Genomic DNA, 18,851 nt, shown 5'->3' on the forward strand with positions numbered 1-18,851 from the left:
GTAGGGAGGTAGGGAAAGAGGGAGTGATGGATGGAGAAAGGGAGAGATGGAGAGTCGGGGTCAGCATTAGTTAATGAAGAACATGAAAGAGAGAGACCATTTCATAATTTCACAACACAGTTAAAAACATGCTCCGGAACTTTGGAGACTTCTAAGTATCTTTTAAACCTCCGGCTTTCGGCTAGATGTGTCAACGTGTAGTTCATACATGCATAATCTATAAGCAGAATTACTGTTTTACCTCCCTAGCAATTCAAGTTCTAGCCAATGAGCTTCAGCCCCTCGCATTTGAGTGACATCTAGCAAGAGGCACATCATGCACCCAGAGCAGACAGAGAGAGAGCAATGAAGTGGTGCACATATCTGCACATATGTGACGTAGTATGCAATTTTCGGGGACCACTTGTGGCTCACGAGTGCTACTTTCAGAAATACTGTCTAAAAAGTACACAAAAGTACCAGAGAATCTCTTTAAGGAAATCAATATCGAACAATAGTTAGCAGCGGAAGACATTTTCAATTTACAGTTAGCTTAATTGCGTTCATCTCCGCTTCATTAGTCAGGGAACACAAATGTATTACCATTGGCAGCATTGGAGCTCGATCTCGACAAGTGATAAGGACAGCTCCCTAAGCATGTAATGTGTGTGTGTGTGAGTGTGTGATGCTCACCTTGACAAAGGCTGCCACGGCCAGGTTTGCACTGCAGGTCTCCTCTGCCAGCTCCTTGTTTTTCCAGAAGATGTGGTCGGACACGGTCATGACCAGGCTCTCCAGACGACTCAGGTAGGTTGAAGGGAACCTCTGTGGTCGAGGGAGCTGAGGCACACATAACATGGAACTTAACATATAGGCCTAATGTATACGTTGCATTAGCAACACTAAGGTCGTAGGTTCAATTCCAGCAGGGATCGTATGTACATACTACAAAATGTATGCAGTAACAGCACTAAATGGTACAGTGGGACATAGGACAGATGCAGGCCCAATATATGGTTCGGACGGTAGGAGAGAATCTGAATTTATGACACTTGAGTACTAACTCTTTTTTTGTATCGTACTGTAAGTCGCTTTGGATAAAAGTGTCTGGTAAGTGGCATATACACACACTGGCCAGTTTATTAAGTACACCCCCCCGTTCATGAAAATGGATGGCTCCTACAGACAGTGAGTCATGCGGCCGTGGTTTGCTATATAAAGCAGCCATCAACGTTAGAATGGGCAAAACAAGTGACCTAAGAGACTTTAAGCGTGGCATGATCGTTGGTGCCGGGCGCGCCGGATCTAGTATCTCAGAAACGGCCGTCCTCCTGGGCTTTTCACGCACGACCGTGTCTAGGGTTTACCGAGAATGGGGCGACAAACAAAAAACATCCAGTTAGCGGCAGTTCTCTGGGCGAAAACAGCTCGTTGAGGAGAGAGGTCAAAAGGAGAATGGCAAGAATCGTGCAAGCTAACACTCGGGCCACAAACAGACAAATAACAGAGAAGTTACAACAGGTGGTGTGCAGAACAGCATCTCGCAATGCACAACTTGTCGATCCTTGTCACGGATGGGCTATTGCAGCAGACGACCAAACTGGGTTCCACTCCTATCAGCTAAAAACAAGAAGAAGCGGCTCCAGTGGGCACGCGATCACCAACACTGGACAATTGAGGAGTGGACATCACTTGGAATATGACAGCGAGTTCAGTTTACTTTAGTGTCCTGGTCAGTGCCCAGACCTCAACCCAATAGAGCATCTTTGGGATGAGATGGAACGGGCTGTTTTCAGCACGAATGTACTTCTGTCCAATCTGCAGCAACTGTGTGATGCCATCGCGTCAGCATGGACCAACATCCCCGTGGAACGTTTCCGAAACCTTATAGAATGCCCCGAAGAATTCAGGCTGTTCAGAAGGCAAATGGGGGTCCGACCTGCTACTAGATGGGTGTACCTAATAAACTGGCCGGTGAGTGTATATGTATATATTATACCTTCATATGTTATGTTTCTATACCTTGACATTGTCTGAATCCATTAGATGCTGGGCCATGGACTTGACAATGAGTTCGAAGAAGAACCAGGAAAACTGCAGCAGACAGGGGTAAAAGGTCAAACAGGGGTCAGATTATGCGGGTCACGTTCAGTTAAGCACTCAGGGTCACATTCAACGGCACAATGAAATATATAATGTAGAGCATACAGACTGCTTTGCTATGTAAGATAAGGCATCCTATCATGTCTATGCATGACATTTCTAGGTATGACTTTATTTGGATAGTCCCAAATAGGTTTGTAGATGTTCAGTAGATGTCCAACTAACTGTCAACATTTCAACATTTTAATTAACTATTCACTAACACTAACACTAGGCCTAACCCTTAACCCTTACTCTAACCCTAACCCTAAACCTAACCTTAACCCTAGGCCTAACCCTTACTCTAACCCTAAACCTAACCGTAACCCTAGCAAGCAGTTGCATGTCAACAGAGTTGCAGTTGACAGTTTGTTGATCGTGTGAGCATCTGTAGATCATGGGACTATCCACCCAAATGACACCCTATTCCCTTTACAGTGCACTTTTTTTGACCAGAGCCCTGTGGTTTCCTTCATGGGAATAGGGTGTCATTTGGGACTGGGTGTCATTAGGGTGTCATTCGGGGCTGGGCGTGGCGGCCATCTAGACTCACCCTGAGGATGTTCCTGACGGCCGGCTGCTCGTTGCTCTTCAGGTCAGAGGTCATGCCCTTGGCCAGCTCCTCGTGGACCGTCCGGAAGCCGTGCGACTCCCCCTTGAACACAAACTGACCACCGCAGAGGAGAGAACAAGGTCAGTGAGACAGACGGCCAGAGACACAGAGAGTCCGACAGAGACAGACACAGAGACAGACACACCTTTTCTCTCTCTCTACTGTACACGCATTACTAGCATCAAGGGAACCAAACATGCAACATGCTTGGCTCTGCATTTAATTAAACCTACATATTAACATAACAACACCGAGTAAGGTTGATGTAATCAGAGTTATGAGGAATAAGAAAAAGTTGAGTCGGACAAAATTAGCTTATTTTGGCAATCAATCTCTTTTTCTCTTTTTGTGAGAAATGTTCCACCCACACTGTATGTGTGTGACACACACCTCATTACCACTGACGTCACCCAATTGAGTTTGGTAATGAACTATGGTAACCACACACACATGCACACACACACATTTGCATCGACGCACGCACACATGCACACACACTTCTGTGCACCCAGGCACACACCCACACAGCGAGAAAGCACTGGCCGAAAATTGCTTGCTGCTAGCCCCCACCCCCGAGCAGCATGCCAATCAGTTGCCATAGTAACGGCAGTTCCATTACAGTGGCCCTCCCATTCTTTCCCCTCCTCCTCCTCTCCTTCCACCCTCCCTCCATTTCTCTTTCTGTCCCTCTGCCCCTCTTAAAGATCAATTGCAGGATTCTCGTTTTCTTTCTACCAGACATGAAAAAGCTGGTGGTAAGCTGGTTCTATTCTCCATTTCCCTTTCTCACTTTCTGTCTCTTCCTCTCTCTCTCTCTCCGTCTGTCGGTCTCTCTCTCTTCTTAACAAGCATGCCTTGCTTCTTTTTATTGAAAAGGCTCGGTGTCCTTGTTTGCCTTCCACCAGACACGCCCCTTCTCTCTTCCCCACAGCCATGCTTATCTGTGTGTGAGCTGAGAGCCGTGTGTGTGTGTGTGTGTGTGTGGCAGACTCTCTCTTCTCTCTGTGTCCACAGTGTTCTGGGCACATTACCCTAGCCCCTCAGCCACGCTCCTGCACTCACCACACCCCAAAGCCCCCACCTCTGCCCACACACACACCACGTACGTACACACGCACACACACTCTCACGTGTAAACGTGCACACACACAACGCCTCCTTCTCTGCCTTCACAAATGAAGCTGTCTGTGTGCTACTCTCTTCCCCTCCCCTCTGCTCTCCTCTCATGCCATCCCCTCTCTTCTCCTCTCCTCTCCCCTTCTCTCCTCTCCTCTCATCCCAACCCCTCTCCTCCACCCTATGACACTACCCGGCTAAACAACTGCAGAATCTGAGCCTCGCTCATCCTGCAAGACAGGGCTAACATCCCAATGAAATGAGCACCATACCTTTATGTAGGAGTGCAGGTAGTGGTCTAGGTTTTCTTCATGGCACTTAGCAACAATGTGGACCAGCACCCTGGTGAAACACATGCCAACAAGGTGGTCACTCAGTCGTCATCATTACCTGGCAACATTCACAACCTGGCAACATTCATAACCTGGCAACATTAATAGCTAATCTGGCAATATTCATGATCTGGCAACATGTATCCCTGCAGGATCCTGTAGCAGTGAGAGTGGTCTGTGGCCTGCAGTGCCCCATCCTACCTGGTGGTGGTGGTGGTGACTTCGTCGTTGTCGTTCTGGGTGAGGACCTTGAACAGCTGGTTGAAGAGCACCGGCAGGAAACGAATTATCACCGGAATCTTCTCAATGCTCAGTAAGCCCTGTGGGAGAGAGAGAAGAAAGAGAAAGAGAAACAGAGACAGCCATAGACAGAGAGAGCGATAGAGAGATAGCCATAGACAGAGAGAGCGATAGAGAGATAGTCATAGACAGAGAGAGCGATAGAGAGATAGCCATAGACAGAGAGAGAGATAGCGAGATAGCCATAGACAGAGCGAGAGATAGTCATAGACAGATAGAGAGATAGCCATAGACAGAGAGAGAGATAGCCATAGACAGAGAGAGAGAGCGATAGAGAGATAGCCATAGACAGAGAGAGCGATAGAGAGATAGCCATAGACAGAGAGAGCGATAGAGAGATAGCCATAGACAGAGAGAGCGATAGAGAGATAGCCATAGACAGAGAGAGAGATAGCCATAGACAGAGAGCGATAGAGAGATAGCCATAGACAGATAGAGAGATAGCCATAGACAGATAGAGAGATAGCCATAGACAGAGAGATAGAGAGATAGCCATAGACAGAGAGAGAGATAGAGAGATAGCCATAGACAGAGAGAAAGCCATAGACAGAGAGAGAGATAGAGAGATAGCCATAGACAGATAGAGAGATAGCCATAGACAGATAGAGAGATAGCCATAGACAGAGAGATAGAGAGATAGCCATAGACAGAGAGAGAGATAGCCAGACAGAGATAGAGAGATAGCCATAGACAGAGAGAGAGATAGAGAGAGGGAGGGAGCGAGAGAGAAAGACAGTCAGTGATGGGGTGTATAGTATGGGAGCAGAATGCAGAATGCAGAGATGTGAAGTCATCCCTCTATCCTCCCTCCCTTCCTTCATTAATTTCTCCAGACCTTCAGGCAGTTGAGGAAGTTTGAGGTAGGTGATTGGGAGAGGTCCGTCTCTCGTTTTTGGCACTGCTGGAAGAAGCGATTCAGGTGGGGCTCCTGGCGATCAAAGAGAGAAGACACGGTCACAACCAGAACCAGAACCAGCATCACTGAGTGGAGATGAGGACTAACTGAATCTGCATCCCAAACGGAACCCTACAAAGTGCACTAGTTTTGACCAGAGCCCTATGGTCAAAAGTAGTGCTCTAAATAGGGGATAGGGTTCCCTTTGGGGCACACTCCTAAAATCACGATGGGATAACAAGGATTGCCTTGCTGGAGTTGAGACCCGTTAATGTTTGGTTAAGTACACTTTTTTATTTCAAGAACAAAGTTGACTTGTGGCGCTTCCAAGGAGTGGCAGGGTGAAGCCAGACTCTTACCTGAGTGTAGACTGTGGAGAGGACGTTGGTGGAGACCTTGAATATGGGCTTACCTCCGTCCACCCACTTCAGATCCGAGCCGTTCTGGGGGGAGAGAGGGAGGAAGGGTCACTGAGCACCAGGGTGCTTGCTTCACACTTTACTGTTGTTCCCTTGGGTGTGCTCTCTTCATACCTCTCTCTCTCTCGCACTATCAATTCAATTTTATGACATGACAAAACTTACATTTGCATTAACAAAGCAAAAATGCCTTCTGTTTTGTATCTCCTTCCATGCAAATATGCTCTTTCTACTTTCCCCCCTATTTTCTATCTTATCTCCCTCCCTCCCCCCCTCGCTCCCTTCCATTAATCTCACCCCCCCCCCTCCTCTACCTTAGTAGATCCGGGTTCTTTGACGAGCAGGTATCCAGGGGGCAGGCTACAGGACACAGGGATGTTGAACTCCTGTGAGGCCAGGCGACCCTCTCTGAGTAGAGGCAGCCACGAGTAGCCCACTGCAGTCACACGCGCACACACACACACACACACACAGGCGAAAGAACACATGGGAAAACACTATACTGTATGTAATGTGTAAATCAATCAATCAGATGTATTAATAAAGCCCTTGTTATATCCGCAGTTGCCACAAAGTCCTTTTACACCCTGGCCCAGACGCCAAAGAGCAAGCAAAAGCAAGAGCACAGTAGTAATGGCCTGTAGATGTAGCATGCACCACCACACTCCTGGATTCGCTAACACATTCAAAACAGTATCCCCTACCGCGAGGCGATGTTGCTGCACAGTGATAAGCCTACGCCGACTAGCCACCATCCACTGCATTGACAGACTTGCCTCAAAGGCAGTATTAATACATGCCACCTACCAGATGCTTTTATACAAGCATATATTTTCAGACTGCTGGCCCCAGCGGGAATCAAACCCACGACCCTGGCGTGTCGCAAACGCCACTCTCTACCAAGTGAGCCGCCCAGGACCACAGTATTTCTCCTTCCTCCCTACCTGGGGTCTCCAGGGCCTCCTTCTTCTTGGAGTTGGTCTTGGCGTTGATGTCACAGGTCACATGGTAGAAGGAGAAGAGTAGATGGTGCTTCTCGTGGAGCTGGGTGGGCAACTCAATCTTCACCTGGCACGCAGAGGATGAAACAAAGGGACCATTTCACAAACAGGCACAGAAATGAAATCAAATCACAATTTATCGTGCGTTAAAACAAACGCCTCAATACGTAAAAAAAGAAGATGAATTGACAACTGGTGTCACAGTGGTGAACAATCAACTGAGCCACAAAATTCCAGGGTGAAGGTTCCCTTGGGTACAGATCTAGGATCAGCTTCCCCTTCCCCCAATCCTAACCCTAACTATTAGTGGGGGAAATGCAAAACTGACCCAAGATCAGAGTCTGGGTGCAACTTTATCCTATACCAGCCACTACACGGTGAGGGCTCTAGCCTGGTACGCACATGTCTGATTGTGCTTCAACCCCTCTCATTCATGATAATGAGCATCAGAGGAGTTGACCTAAGCACAAACAAAACGGGCTACCAGGCAATAAGAGCCCTGCGCGCACCCCGTCCAATCAATCTCTTCCCGTGCCTCTCCCCCTCTCCATCCATCTCTAGCCACATACCTCTTCAACCGTCTCCTTCCGCACTCACCTCATCATAGAAGTCTGGGTTCTGGGAGTGGTGAAGGACTATGGAACAGGCTGCTGTGGTGTAAACTGGACCCCCAGGCTTGCCGTATATGCACTGAGGCAGCAAGTTAAAAAAAATAAAAAAAATAAGAGAAAAGTGAAGTTTTTCCAACAATCCACCATGATACTCTAAATGCTATCAATGACAGAGGAGATACTACACCTTCAAAGGTTTGGCAACTTCCTCATCTGAACTCCGAAACTCCACATAGACTGCAAGGTTACGAGCCTGTGAACGAAAATAACATTGTGACATTTGTGGGCCTACAGTGTTTCACGCGTGTCTGCAAAGAGGTCCCATGTAAGTCAAATCTAATCAAATTGTATTGGTCACATACACATATTTTGCAGATAATATTGCGGGTGTAGTGAAATGCTTGTGTTCCTAGCACCAACAGTGCAGTAGTATCTAACGATTCACAACGAGTGACGTTGCCTAAAATACAGTAGAATAGAGTATATACATATGAAATGTACAGTGTGACTTGTGTATCTACTACATGTCCTTTCCTTAGTATCTAGAAGAGTTTTCACAATACCAGTATCACAACACTACATTATTCCATGGCAAAAAAAAACATTTAGTAAACCTGCTTTATGTCAAATATTGTGTGCTATAGCTGGGAGGGTAAACAAATGTGACTCTGGGTGACAACATATGGCTTTTTCTTTCCAACATGAGGTCGGTTTTCCTCAAAATTAAGTTTGCTTCAAATTTTGCTTCCTTGCCATGCTATTTCTCAGTATATCTAGTGTACATTACAAGCGATGTGTGGGTTTGGGTGTGTACGGTACCTTGGCGAAGCTCTTCTGGCTGTCGTATTTGAGGTGTCGGGGGTAGACGTAGACGTGGTTCTTGTAGACGCGGTGTGGCTGGGTGAACTTGGTGGAGTCCTGGACAAACTCCTCCACCTCCACGGTGGCCTGGTGCTGGCTGCAGTCCTCGAAGGGCTTGACCGGCACGTAGGATGACGTCACACAGTCTGCAGGCAGACGTCTTTAGTATTTGGGGAATTTATGTGTAATGTGTAATGTCTACTGTTAATTTTGTATTGTTTATTTTATTTGTGTGTATTATCTATTTCACTTGCTTTGGCAATGTAAACATATGTTTCCCATGCCAATAAAGCCCTTAAATTGAATTGGAGAGAGATAGAGATGGAGAGAGAGAGAGGGGTAGAAAGAGAGATAGAGGGGGGAGAGGTACAGAGAGAGAGAGAGGGAGAGAGAGGGGTAGAAAAAGAGGAAGAGGTAGAGAGAGAGAGAGAGAGAGAGAGAGAGAGAGAGAGAGAGAGAGAGAGAGAGAGAGAGAGAGAGAGAGAGAGAGAGGGGGAGGGAGAAAATAAAGAGAGAGAAGGAGAGACATGAGGGGTGTGGAAAGAAAGAGAAAAGAGTGTTCCGACTTACTTGGATGCTCCATAGGGACATAGTCCACAGTGATGTCCAGGTTCCCTGGAATGGTCTGCAGTTTACTGGTCTTCTCAGCCCTGCAAAGACACAGAGAGAGCCAAGGAATTGGGTGAGCAGTGAGCACCATACATTCACTATGACTAGGGCCAGGAGTCTTCCAGGTCGGGTTAGATGGCCATGACAAACTCTATGACTCTGACCTAAAAAAGGGATCTGGACCATGGGGTCGAACTGACATGATTTGGTCTGTATCCCAAATGGCAACCTATTTCTACTTTCAACTCGAGCCCTATGGGACCTGGTCAAAAGTTGTGCACTAAATAGGGAATTGGGTGCCATTTGGGATGCAGCCTTGATATCCTTTCGGTGGCCTACCTCCTGTACTCAGACACCAGCTTGATGAGATCTTCGGTGGAGATCTTGTTGCTCTCCTGTTTGAAGAGGGGCGAGAAGCGAGACTCCCGGTCCACCGTCCCCTGGTTGTCCTTAAACACAGACCTGAGACAGACAGCAAGGCAAGACAGATAGACAGACGGGCAGGCAGGCAGGCAGAACAGACGAGGCAGACAGACGGACAGACGCACAGACAAGACAGACAGGACAATAGATTTGAGTGTAAGATACAGTGAAAAGTGATCAATTACCTTTATAGACATTCCTTGCGATGCAGTAAAGGCAGTTTGATCATTAAAGGAGAAAAGGTCAATAAAAGGATATGGAGTGAGTAGGATACCAGAAAACACAGTGTGGCTCAGTGTCCCTCACCTGATGGACCAGGCAAATGGCATGTGGTACTTCCCCAGTTTACTGCAGAACTGCTTATTGGATTTCAGCATCTTTTGAACCGTCTTCAAAGGGACAGGAAGCGAAAGAGAGAGGGAGAGAGAGAAAGGGGGGCAGAGAGAGAGGGAGAGAGAGGGGGGGGGCAGAGAGAGAGAGACAGAGAAGGAAACATTACTTATAAAAGGGGCCGCATAGTTGATATTTTTTAAGTCTGCCGGCGGGTTTCAGAAAACACACAAATAAATGATCCTTGACGTAAGATAAATCTAAATCAACAGGGGTGTCAGGAACCTGGCAGGAGGCGCAGCACTCCCCGTCTGCTCATCTACTCAACTTGAGTAGCCAGGATTTCAGAATCCCACTCTGAATTCTGTGGGGGCATCTTGGACAAAAAATATCTACAGTATGAGGAGAAATTACTTCCCTGTGTGATTAAGGGGCATTTAAATAGAGCTTGACATGAAATCTCACTGGAAAGACCCTGTAAAGGATGTGCATACCGCTGTTTTACTACTAAGGGCTTGGGAAAAACAAGCTGTGTTTTACTGTACATTGTTCTACACATTGACTCCCGTCCACTTACATAGATTTTCAGAGACATAAGTCTTCCTGGTTGGAGGATTCACAAATTGGATTTGTAGTTTTTATTAGTTTTAAGTCTATAAGTAGTTTAAAAAAAAATCGCTGTTAATGTAAGTTTTTGTTTTTAATTATTATTATTATATATATATATATATCTCAAGTGCCCCCCCAAAAATGCATTTATTTATATATATATAAATATATATATATATATATATATATATATAAATAAATTGAAAATTAGATGGTGCATCTCAAGATATTTCATCCTACAAAACTTCAATTAAATAAATAAACTCAGCAAAAAAAGAAACGTCATCTCACTGTCAACTGCGTAAATTTTCAGCAAACTTAACGTGTAAATATTTGTATGAACATACCAAGATTCAACAACTGAGACATAAACTGAACAAGTTCCACAGATATGTGACTAACAGAAATTAAATAATGTGTCCCTGAACAAAGGAGAGGGTCAAAATCAAAAGTAACAGTCAGTATCTGGTGTGGCCACCAGCTGCATTAAGTACTGCAGTGCATCTCCTCCCCATGGACTGCACCAGATTTGCCAGTTCTTGCTGTGAGATGTTACCCCACTCTTCCACCAAGGCACCTGCAAGTTCCCGGACATTTCTGGTGGGAACAGCCCTAGCCCTCACCCTCCAATCCAACAGGTCCCAGACGTGTTCAATGGGATTGAAATCCGGGCTCTTTGCTGGCCATGGCAGAACACTGACATTCCTGTCTTGCAGGAAATCCCACACACAACGAGCAGTATGGCTGGTGGCATTGTCATACTGGAGGGTCATGTCAGGATGAGCCTGCAGGAAGGGCACCACATGAGGGAAGAGGATGTCTTCCCTGTAATGCACAGCGTTGAATTTGCCTGACAATGACAACAAGCTCAGTCCGATGATGCTGTGACACACCGCCCCAGACCATGACGGACCCTCCACCTCCAAATCGATCCCGCTCCAGAGTACAGGCCTCGGTGTAACGCTCATTCTTTCAATGATTAACGCAAATCCGACCATCACCCCTGGTGAGTCAAAACCGTGTAGAGCACTTTTTGCAAGTCCTGTCTGGTCCAGCGACGGTGGGTTTCTGCCCATAGGCGACATTGTTGCCGGTGATGTCTGGTGAGGTTCTGCCTTACAACAGGCCTACAAGCCCTCAGTCCAGCCTCTCTTAGCCTATTGCGGACAGTCTGAGCACTGATGGAGGGATTGTGCATTCCTGGTATAACTCGGGCAGTTGTTGTTGCCATCCTGTACCTGTCCCGCAGGTGTGATGTTTGGATGTACTGATCCTGTGCAGGTGTTATTACACCGTGACCTGTCACTACAAGGACGATCGGCTGTCTGTCCTTTCTCCGTGTAGCGCTGTCTTCGGCGTCTCCCAGTACGGACATTGCCATTTATTACCCTGGCCACATCTGCAGTCCTCGTGCCTCCTTGCAGCATGCCTAAGGCACGTTCACGCAGATGAGCAGGTACCCTGGGCATCTTTCTTTTGGTGTTTTTCAGAGTCAGTAGAAAGGTCTCTTTAGTGTCCTAAGTTTTCATAACTGTGACCTTAATTGCCTACCATCTGTAAGCTGATAGTGTCTTAACGACCGTTCCACAGGTGCATGTTCATTAATTGTTTATGGTTCATTGAACAAGCATGGGAAACAGTGTTTAAATCCTTTACAATGAAGATCTGTGAAGAGATTGGATTTTTACGAATTATCTTTGAAAGACAGGGTCCTGAAAAAGGGACGTTTCTTTTTTTGCTGAGTTCACATGCATTTCTGGAAAACCTGGACATTTTGGGAAAGTTGCCAGAATTTTGCAACCCTATCCATAGGTAATAGGCTATAAAGGGAAACCATACAGTTTCATGCTATAAGGTGAGGGGTGGTAGTTAGAGTGAATTTAACGGTGTTGTAGAGTTGCGTCACCTTGCTGGAGTCTGTGTTTTTGATGTACGGCTCTGTTCCCGCGGCAATATTTCCCATCAGCACCTTCTCCACCCTCACCAAGAGAACAATGTCCGTGTGGGGATTCGTCACTGAGAAGATGGCCTGCACACACACACACGCGCACACACACACACACACAGGAAAGGAGTAAGTATGCCATCTCTCTTTTGACACTTCTCCCTATGACATTCCCAGTTCTGCCCCACCCCTCTGTGTGTTTCTGTACCCAATAGAAATAGAATGAGTAAAACGGATGCATGGGTACACTTGGCTGATTCAACTTCTACGACTGATCTTGAGTCAGTTTTGCATGTTCCCCACTAATGGTCATGGTTAAGATCGGGGGAGGGGAACTGATCCTAGATCTGCCCCTTGGGGAAACTTCCTCCGGAGCGTTGCTGTAGCCTACCTGTTTGGGGAAGTGGAGCCAGTCGTCCAGGTCCAGGCTGAGGTGACAGTCTCCAGGTCTCTTCTCTGCAGGGGAGCTCAGTCCATTCTCCTGCCCCGCCCCGGGCCCTCCCGACCCAGCCCCACCCAGCATCTGACGCACCGTCTCGTGGTTCAGGTCAACATGGAAGTCGGCCGACACCTTCCTCCCTTCACGCACATCCAGCAGGGCCAAAGTCACAAAGAAGGGCTCAATCTGATGGGAATACGTTACACGTGATGAGCACCGTAAAGCCTAATTTAGCACTGTGCGAGTGTGTTTGTACTTGTTGCTTTAAGGGGGTCTTACGTTGGTGACCGGACCAGTCTCGGTCTCATTGATGCAGCCCTGCAGCGTCAGGTTGAGGGATCGACAGGTGATCATCAGCCTCCTCCCCAGCTTCTCCTCGAAGGGACGGACTGGGTGGCCTTCACCCCTAGGGTGCTCGCCCCGTGGACTCCTCAACACCTGACACACAACCAGACAACATCAGAGGGGCACACAATTGGACTATCTATCGGTGGGCTGAAGTTGAATGTGATGTGTAAGCACTGGTCTGGACCAGAAGCCTAAAGACACAGAGGCCCTCCTGGGACAGAGATGCCCATCCCTTACCTAACAGTACTTAATTAACAGGTGAACTGTGCAGTAGAACTGTTCTGCACAAGGTGTGTTAACCCCTACAGGGGACCTACATGGGTATTAGGGTGTGTTAACCCCTACAGGGGACCTACATGGGTATCAGGGTGTGTTAACCCCTACAGGGGACCTACATGGGTATTAGGGTGTGTGTCAGGGTGTGTTAACCCCTACAGGGGACCTACATGGGTATTAGGGTGTGTGTCAGGGTGTGTTAACCCCTACAGGGGACCTACATGGGTATTAGGGTGTGTGTCAGGGTGTGTTAACCCCTACAGGGGACCTACATGGGTATTAGGGTGTGTGTCAGGGTGTGTTAACCCCTACAATGGACCTGCATGGGTATCAGGGTGTTAACCCCTACAGGGGACCTACATGGGTATTAGGGTGTGTGTCAGGGTGTGTTAACCCCTACAGGGGACCTACATGGGTATCAGGGTGTGTTAACCCCTACAGGGGACCTACAGGGGTATCAGGGTGTGTTAACCCCTACAGGGGACCTACATGGGTATCAGGGTGTGTTAACCCCTACAGGGGACCTACATGGGTATCAGGGTGTGTTAACCCCTACAGGGGACCTACATGGGTATCAGGGTGTGTTAACCCCTACAGGGGACTTACAGGGGTATCAGGGTGTGTTAACCCCTACAGGGGACCTACATGGGTATCAGGGTGTGTTAACCCCTACAGGGGACTTACAGGGGTATCAGGGTGTGTTAACCCCTACAGGGGACCTACATGGGTATCAGGGTGTGTTAACCCCTACAAGGGACCTGCATGGGTATCAGGGTGTTAACCCCTACAGGGGACCTACATGGGTATTAGGGTGTGTGTCAGGGTGTGTTAACCCCTACAGGGACCTACATGGGTATCAGGGTGTGTTAACCCCTACAGGGGACCTACATGGGTGTCAGGGTATGTTAACCCCTACAGGGGACTTACAGGGGTATCAGGGTGTGTTAACCCCTACAGGGGACCTACATGGGTATCAGGGTGTGTTAACCCCTACAGGGGACCTAGATGGGTATCAGGCTGTGTTAACCCCTACAGGGGACCTACATGGGTATCAGGGTGTGTTAACCCCTACAGGGGACTTACAGGGGAGTCAGTGTATTAACCCCTAAAGAGTACCTACCGGGGTGTCAGGGTCCAGGGAGAACAGGTTGAGCCTCTCTTCTCTTCTGGCCGATCGGACCAACTCCTCAGTTTCAGAGATATACTGAGAGAGAGAAAGAGAGAAGATATCCCCACAAATAAAATACAGAATATGCATTAAATGAGCACAATACAAGTAAAAGCACTGATCATTTTTTATGGGTAATTGTAGAGCAAACTACATCTCCACACACCCACCTTAGCCAGCTCAGGGTTGATGCCACTCTCTGTCGTCTCTTCATTCTCAGGTAAACACACGTCGCTTATAGACAGATCACACACGTCTGGTGGGGAAAGAGACAGACAGTTACAGTCAATATCTCCGGTGCAATTCATGTCTACCAGTCCTGTTTTTAGTATTGGCTTATTTCCTCTGGTCTTCAGTGACGGCTATAGTATGAGAGGGAGACTGCAAGGCTGGTTGTCATGGAAGCAGCCATACCTGAGTGTGTTCTGAGTGGGGTAGAGGTGGGGAGGAGAGGGGGAGTAGGGGAGCGCTTTCTCTCTCTCTCTCACACCGGCCTTTTCCTGGCCTCTAATGGAGCTTACTGTATGTGTTTATCCTTTCACTGCCATCCCTCCATTCAGCCAGTGTAGGTCAACCTTTTATGTGGTACTGTAAAAGAGGCCCCACACAAAGAGAGGGATGGAAATAGACAGCTGTATTCTTTCACAGAGAACGTGAGAGAGGGGTGGGGGAGAAAGGGAGGGAGACAGAGCGGGTGGGAGAGAGGGAGGAGGGGAATAGAGAAAGAGAGAAAGAAAGAAAGAAAGAGAAAGCGAGAGGGTGGGAGAGAGGGAGGGAGTGAAAGAGGGGGGGAATATAGAGAGAGAGAAAGAGAGAGAGAGAGAGAGAGAGAGAGAGCAGAACTAGTGCAGAGGCCAGAATGTGTATTAGTGCTCTGGGGTCTGCTGATGCTGCTCCTCTCCTCTCATTGCATGGTTAACCAGAACAAATACGACCTACGAAGATCGATCGGGATGGCGAAAGACAAGTATAGGGACAAAGTGGAAGAACAATTCAGCGGGTCGGATACTAGGCATATGTGGCAGGGGTTTCTAATGATCACGGATGACAAAAAGAAAGCCAGTCACGTCACGGACACCAACGGCGCCCTACTGGATGAGCTACCTTTATCTCATGCTTCGTGCAAAACAACTCTGAGCTGCCGAGGAGAGCTCCCGAGGACAACGAGAGCTACGTGCTTACGGTCTCCAAGGAGGTCATTCAAACATGTTAACCCTCACAAGGCTGGCGGCCAGACGGCATCCCTAGCCGCGCCCTCAGAGAATGTGCAGACCAGCTAGCTGTTGTGTTTTCGGACATTTTCAATCTCTCTCTAGCTCAGGCCGTTATCCCCACCTGATTCAAGATGTCAACTATCATCCCTGTGCCCAAGAAAGGGAAAGTAACTGAACTGAATGATTACCGACCCATAGCACTCACTTCCGTCATCATAAAGTGCTTCGAGAGGCTAGAAAAAGACTACATCACCTTCTCCAATTCGCCTACCGCCTCAAAAAGATCCACGGACGACGCGAATCGCCATTGCACTGCCCTCACCCATCTGGACAAGAGTACTGATGTTAGAAGCGTGAGAAGATAGAGAGAGGTTTTTATTAGCTAGAGAAGAATAGATTAACTTTTTCAATGCTAGTTAAGGATACTATTGGCCTAGTTATCAAAATCAAATCAAATTTTATTTGTCGCATGCGCCGAATACAACAGGTGTAGACATTACAGTTAAATGCTTACTTACAAGCCCTGAACCAACAATGCAGTTTTAAGAAAATACCAAAAAAAAAGTAAGCGATAAGAATAACAAATAATTAAAGAGCAGCAGTAAAATAACAATAGCGGAGCTATATACAGGGGGTACCGGTACAGAGTCAATGTGCGGGGGCACCGGTGTCGAGGTAATTGAGGTAATATGTACATGTAGGTAGAGTTATTAAATTGACTACGCATAGATAATAACAGAGAGTAGCAGCAGCGTAGAAGAGGGGGTGGGGGTCAATGTAAATAGTCTGAGTAGCCATTTGATTAAATGTTCAGGAGTCTTATGGCTTGGGGGTAGAAGCTGTTTAGAAGCCTCTTGGACCTAGACTTGTCGCTCCGGTACCGCTTGCTGTGCGGTAGCAGAGAGAATAGTCTATGACTAGGGCCTTCATCTGAGAATTCCTGGTATAGAGGTTCTGGATGGCAGGAAGCTTGGCCCCGGTGATGTACTGGGCCGTACAGTTATCATGTTTATCGTTGGACGTATTAACTACAAAAAGGTAAGATGGGATTTTAATTCTGGTGCCGCTCTACACACACAAGCTTGTTAGCTTGATAGCTCAAGCTTGTTAGCTAGCTCAAGCTTGTTAGCTAGCTCAAGCTTGTTAGCTAGCTCAAGCTTGTTAGCTAGCTCAAGCTTGTTAGCTAGCCACTCCTCCTAGGTATATATCTGTGGACCTAATTCAGATAATGCATGTCATAACAAGATGCCTAGGGCTTCAAGCCTGCTCCTCAACCGTCTTTCTCTCTCTCTCCCCACCCGTAAAATTTCAGTTACATCTTGCGCCATAGGCTACACTTGTCTGTCCGTCACACATGTAAACAACTAGCTTGCCTGCTCTATCCGTACTGATTGGCGAAGTAATTTCATGAGCTAAATGTAAAAAACGGTAGATTTCACAATAAAAGGAACAGAAAGGAACGATATAAACTGTTACTTTTTTGGGGTTGAAACCGTTTCAGAACTTTATTTTTCTGGTTGGAACAGTGGAACGGAATGAAAAAAAGTGCGATTCTATTCAGAACGAAACGATTAGAAAATTATTTTGGTTCAAACCCCTACCTCGTCCACACTGATCCTCAACACAGGGGACCAACAAGGCTGTGTACTCAGTCCCCTTCTGTACTCCCTGTATAACCACGAATGCGTAGCCTCAGGTGATATTATATGGCAGTTAATGGCTAATAAGGGTCAGGTCAGTTCGTACACGCACTTGATTTAGCACCATGTTAGTACAGCAACACAGAACCATGATGACTATGGCTCTCACAGCGTTCGTAGTCATTTTTACAACCGCAATTCTCCACGGTCCAGGGTGGTGTGTGCAATTTGTTTGGTTATATTCCACACGGAGGCTTTTTTACTACGTTTGATATCTAAAAACCAAGGTGGAGTGTTTTGCCTTGTGTCCGGTCTAATTTCCTGCACGGTCTAATTTCCTGCTGGAACACTGACAATGAGGATCAAGTCATCGCACATTAAGTCTCCCATTAGCCATGGTAGAATATCCTACAACCATTATGAATACCAGACTACGATTACAGCAAATGTGCTCTGCCACTTTGTTAAGTATGATGTTATTTCATTGTTATGGTTCTGTAATCAACCCTAGGGTTCTGGTAGCCTGGTCCCAGGTCTGTTTGTGCTGTCTTGCCAACTCCTATTGGTTGTTGTCATCCCGAATACATAAGATGTTGGCTAGACAGCACAAACAGATCTGGAACCAGGCTAGGGTTCTGGTGGGCACATTTGAATCTCTATTCTAAGCTCTCCTACTCTTTCCTCTCCCGCTCGGGGGCTATGAGGCTTAGGTGTCAAAGATCTAAGATCTAAGTTAAAACTTAAGACTCAGCATTTGCTGCTCCCATAAGTTATTTTTAAGGAAACTCAGTGATACTACATTAAAAATCCCTTTTGGGAGAACATCTTCATTAAGATGTTGTTTTCGGGCCACATTCGGATGTGTGTGTCTCTTATGATCATCAGGTTCGTGTTCAGTAGGCACACAAAATTAAAAAATGATTCAAAATGCAGTGAGGTACGATCTGGGCTGGTCCAACAAGACACTGTGCTCTAATGAACAGGAACCAGGTCCGGAGTAGGGTGAAGTTGCCTCTAGACGCTGATCTTGGGTGAGTTTAGCATTTTCCCCACTAATGGTTACGGTTAGGATTGGGGGAGGGGAAGCTGATCCTGAATCTGTACAAAAGGTCCAGAGTGCTCACCCTGCCGTGTGTCGGTAAGGTCTACACTCTTGCGGTCCAGCTGCGTCAGCGGGGCGGGCCCGTCGTGGGGGCTGATCTGGAGGATCCGGGTCAAGGTACTGATCCACTCCTCCATGTCCTGCTCGCTCTCCGCCGCCAGCACGAAGTACGTCACCTCGTTCATCTTCAGCTCAAAGGCGTGCTTCCTCAGACGGTTGTTCTAGAGGGGGTGTTTTCGTTAGTGTTAGTGTGCACAGAACTCTGAGACTAGTCAGTAAATTTGTGAATTCTGTGCATTTGAGTAGTGCACTAGTGAACTGTTTGCGTCTGTGAAATCTCCTATCGTATCGTACCATATCGGATCTTGGCAAAGGAGAAATGCTCACTAACAGGGATGTAAACAAATTTGTGCACGACATTTGAGAGAAATAAGCTTTTTGTGCTGGGATTTTTTTAAATTTCAGCTCATGAAACATGG

The 18,851-nt window shown here is 47.1% G+C and overlaps 1 protein-coding gene across 7 annotated transcripts in view; it reads right to left on the reverse strand.

Annotated features, from left to right (window-relative positions):
* The window catches only part of LOC139549193 (dedicator of cytokinesis protein 10-like), a 177,577-nt gene that overhangs the window by 54,022 nt on the left and 104,704 nt on the right, over nucleotides 1-18,851 (reverse strand). For all 7 annotated transcript variants that reach the window (XM_071359390.1, XM_071359389.1, XM_071359393.1 and 4 more), the window contains exons 8-28: nucleotides 18,395-18,593; nucleotides 14,587-14,672; nucleotides 14,369-14,452; nucleotides 12,904-13,062; nucleotides 12,577-12,810; nucleotides 12,147-12,269; nucleotides 9,608-9,690; nucleotides 9,218-9,340; nucleotides 8,840-8,919; nucleotides 8,228-8,415; nucleotides 7,596-7,661; nucleotides 7,395-7,487; nucleotides 6,741-6,864; nucleotides 6,111-6,232; nucleotides 5,737-5,820; nucleotides 5,318-5,410; nucleotides 4,384-4,502; nucleotides 4,123-4,192; nucleotides 2,675-2,788; nucleotides 2,002-2,073; nucleotides 673-819 (exon numbers count right to left, since the gene is read on the reverse strand). In XM_071359390.1, coding sequence (XP_071215491.1) covers nucleotides 673-819; nucleotides 2,002-2,073; nucleotides 2,675-2,788; nucleotides 4,123-4,192; nucleotides 4,384-4,502; nucleotides 5,318-5,410; nucleotides 5,737-5,820; nucleotides 6,111-6,232; nucleotides 6,741-6,864; nucleotides 7,395-7,487; nucleotides 7,596-7,661; nucleotides 8,228-8,415; nucleotides 8,840-8,919; nucleotides 9,218-9,340; nucleotides 9,608-9,690; nucleotides 12,147-12,269; nucleotides 12,577-12,810; nucleotides 12,904-13,062; nucleotides 14,369-14,452; nucleotides 14,587-14,672; nucleotides 18,395-18,593 — 2,463 coding nt within the window. The remainder of the gene's footprint in view (nucleotides 1-672; nucleotides 820-2,001; nucleotides 2,074-2,674; nucleotides 2,789-4,122; nucleotides 4,193-4,383; nucleotides 4,503-5,317; nucleotides 5,411-5,736; nucleotides 5,821-6,110; nucleotides 6,233-6,740; nucleotides 6,865-7,394; nucleotides 7,488-7,595; nucleotides 7,662-8,227; nucleotides 8,416-8,839; nucleotides 8,920-9,217; nucleotides 9,341-9,607; nucleotides 9,691-12,146; nucleotides 12,270-12,576; nucleotides 12,811-12,903; nucleotides 13,063-14,368; nucleotides 14,453-14,586; nucleotides 14,673-18,394; nucleotides 18,594-18,851) is intronic.

This window comes from Salvelinus alpinus, chromosome 22 (assembly GCF_045679555.1).
Source record: "Salvelinus alpinus chromosome 22, SLU_Salpinus.1, whole genome shotgun sequence".
In the NCBI taxonomy this organism is placed as follows: Eukaryota; Metazoa; Chordata; class Actinopteri; order Salmoniformes; family Salmonidae; genus Salvelinus; species Salvelinus alpinus.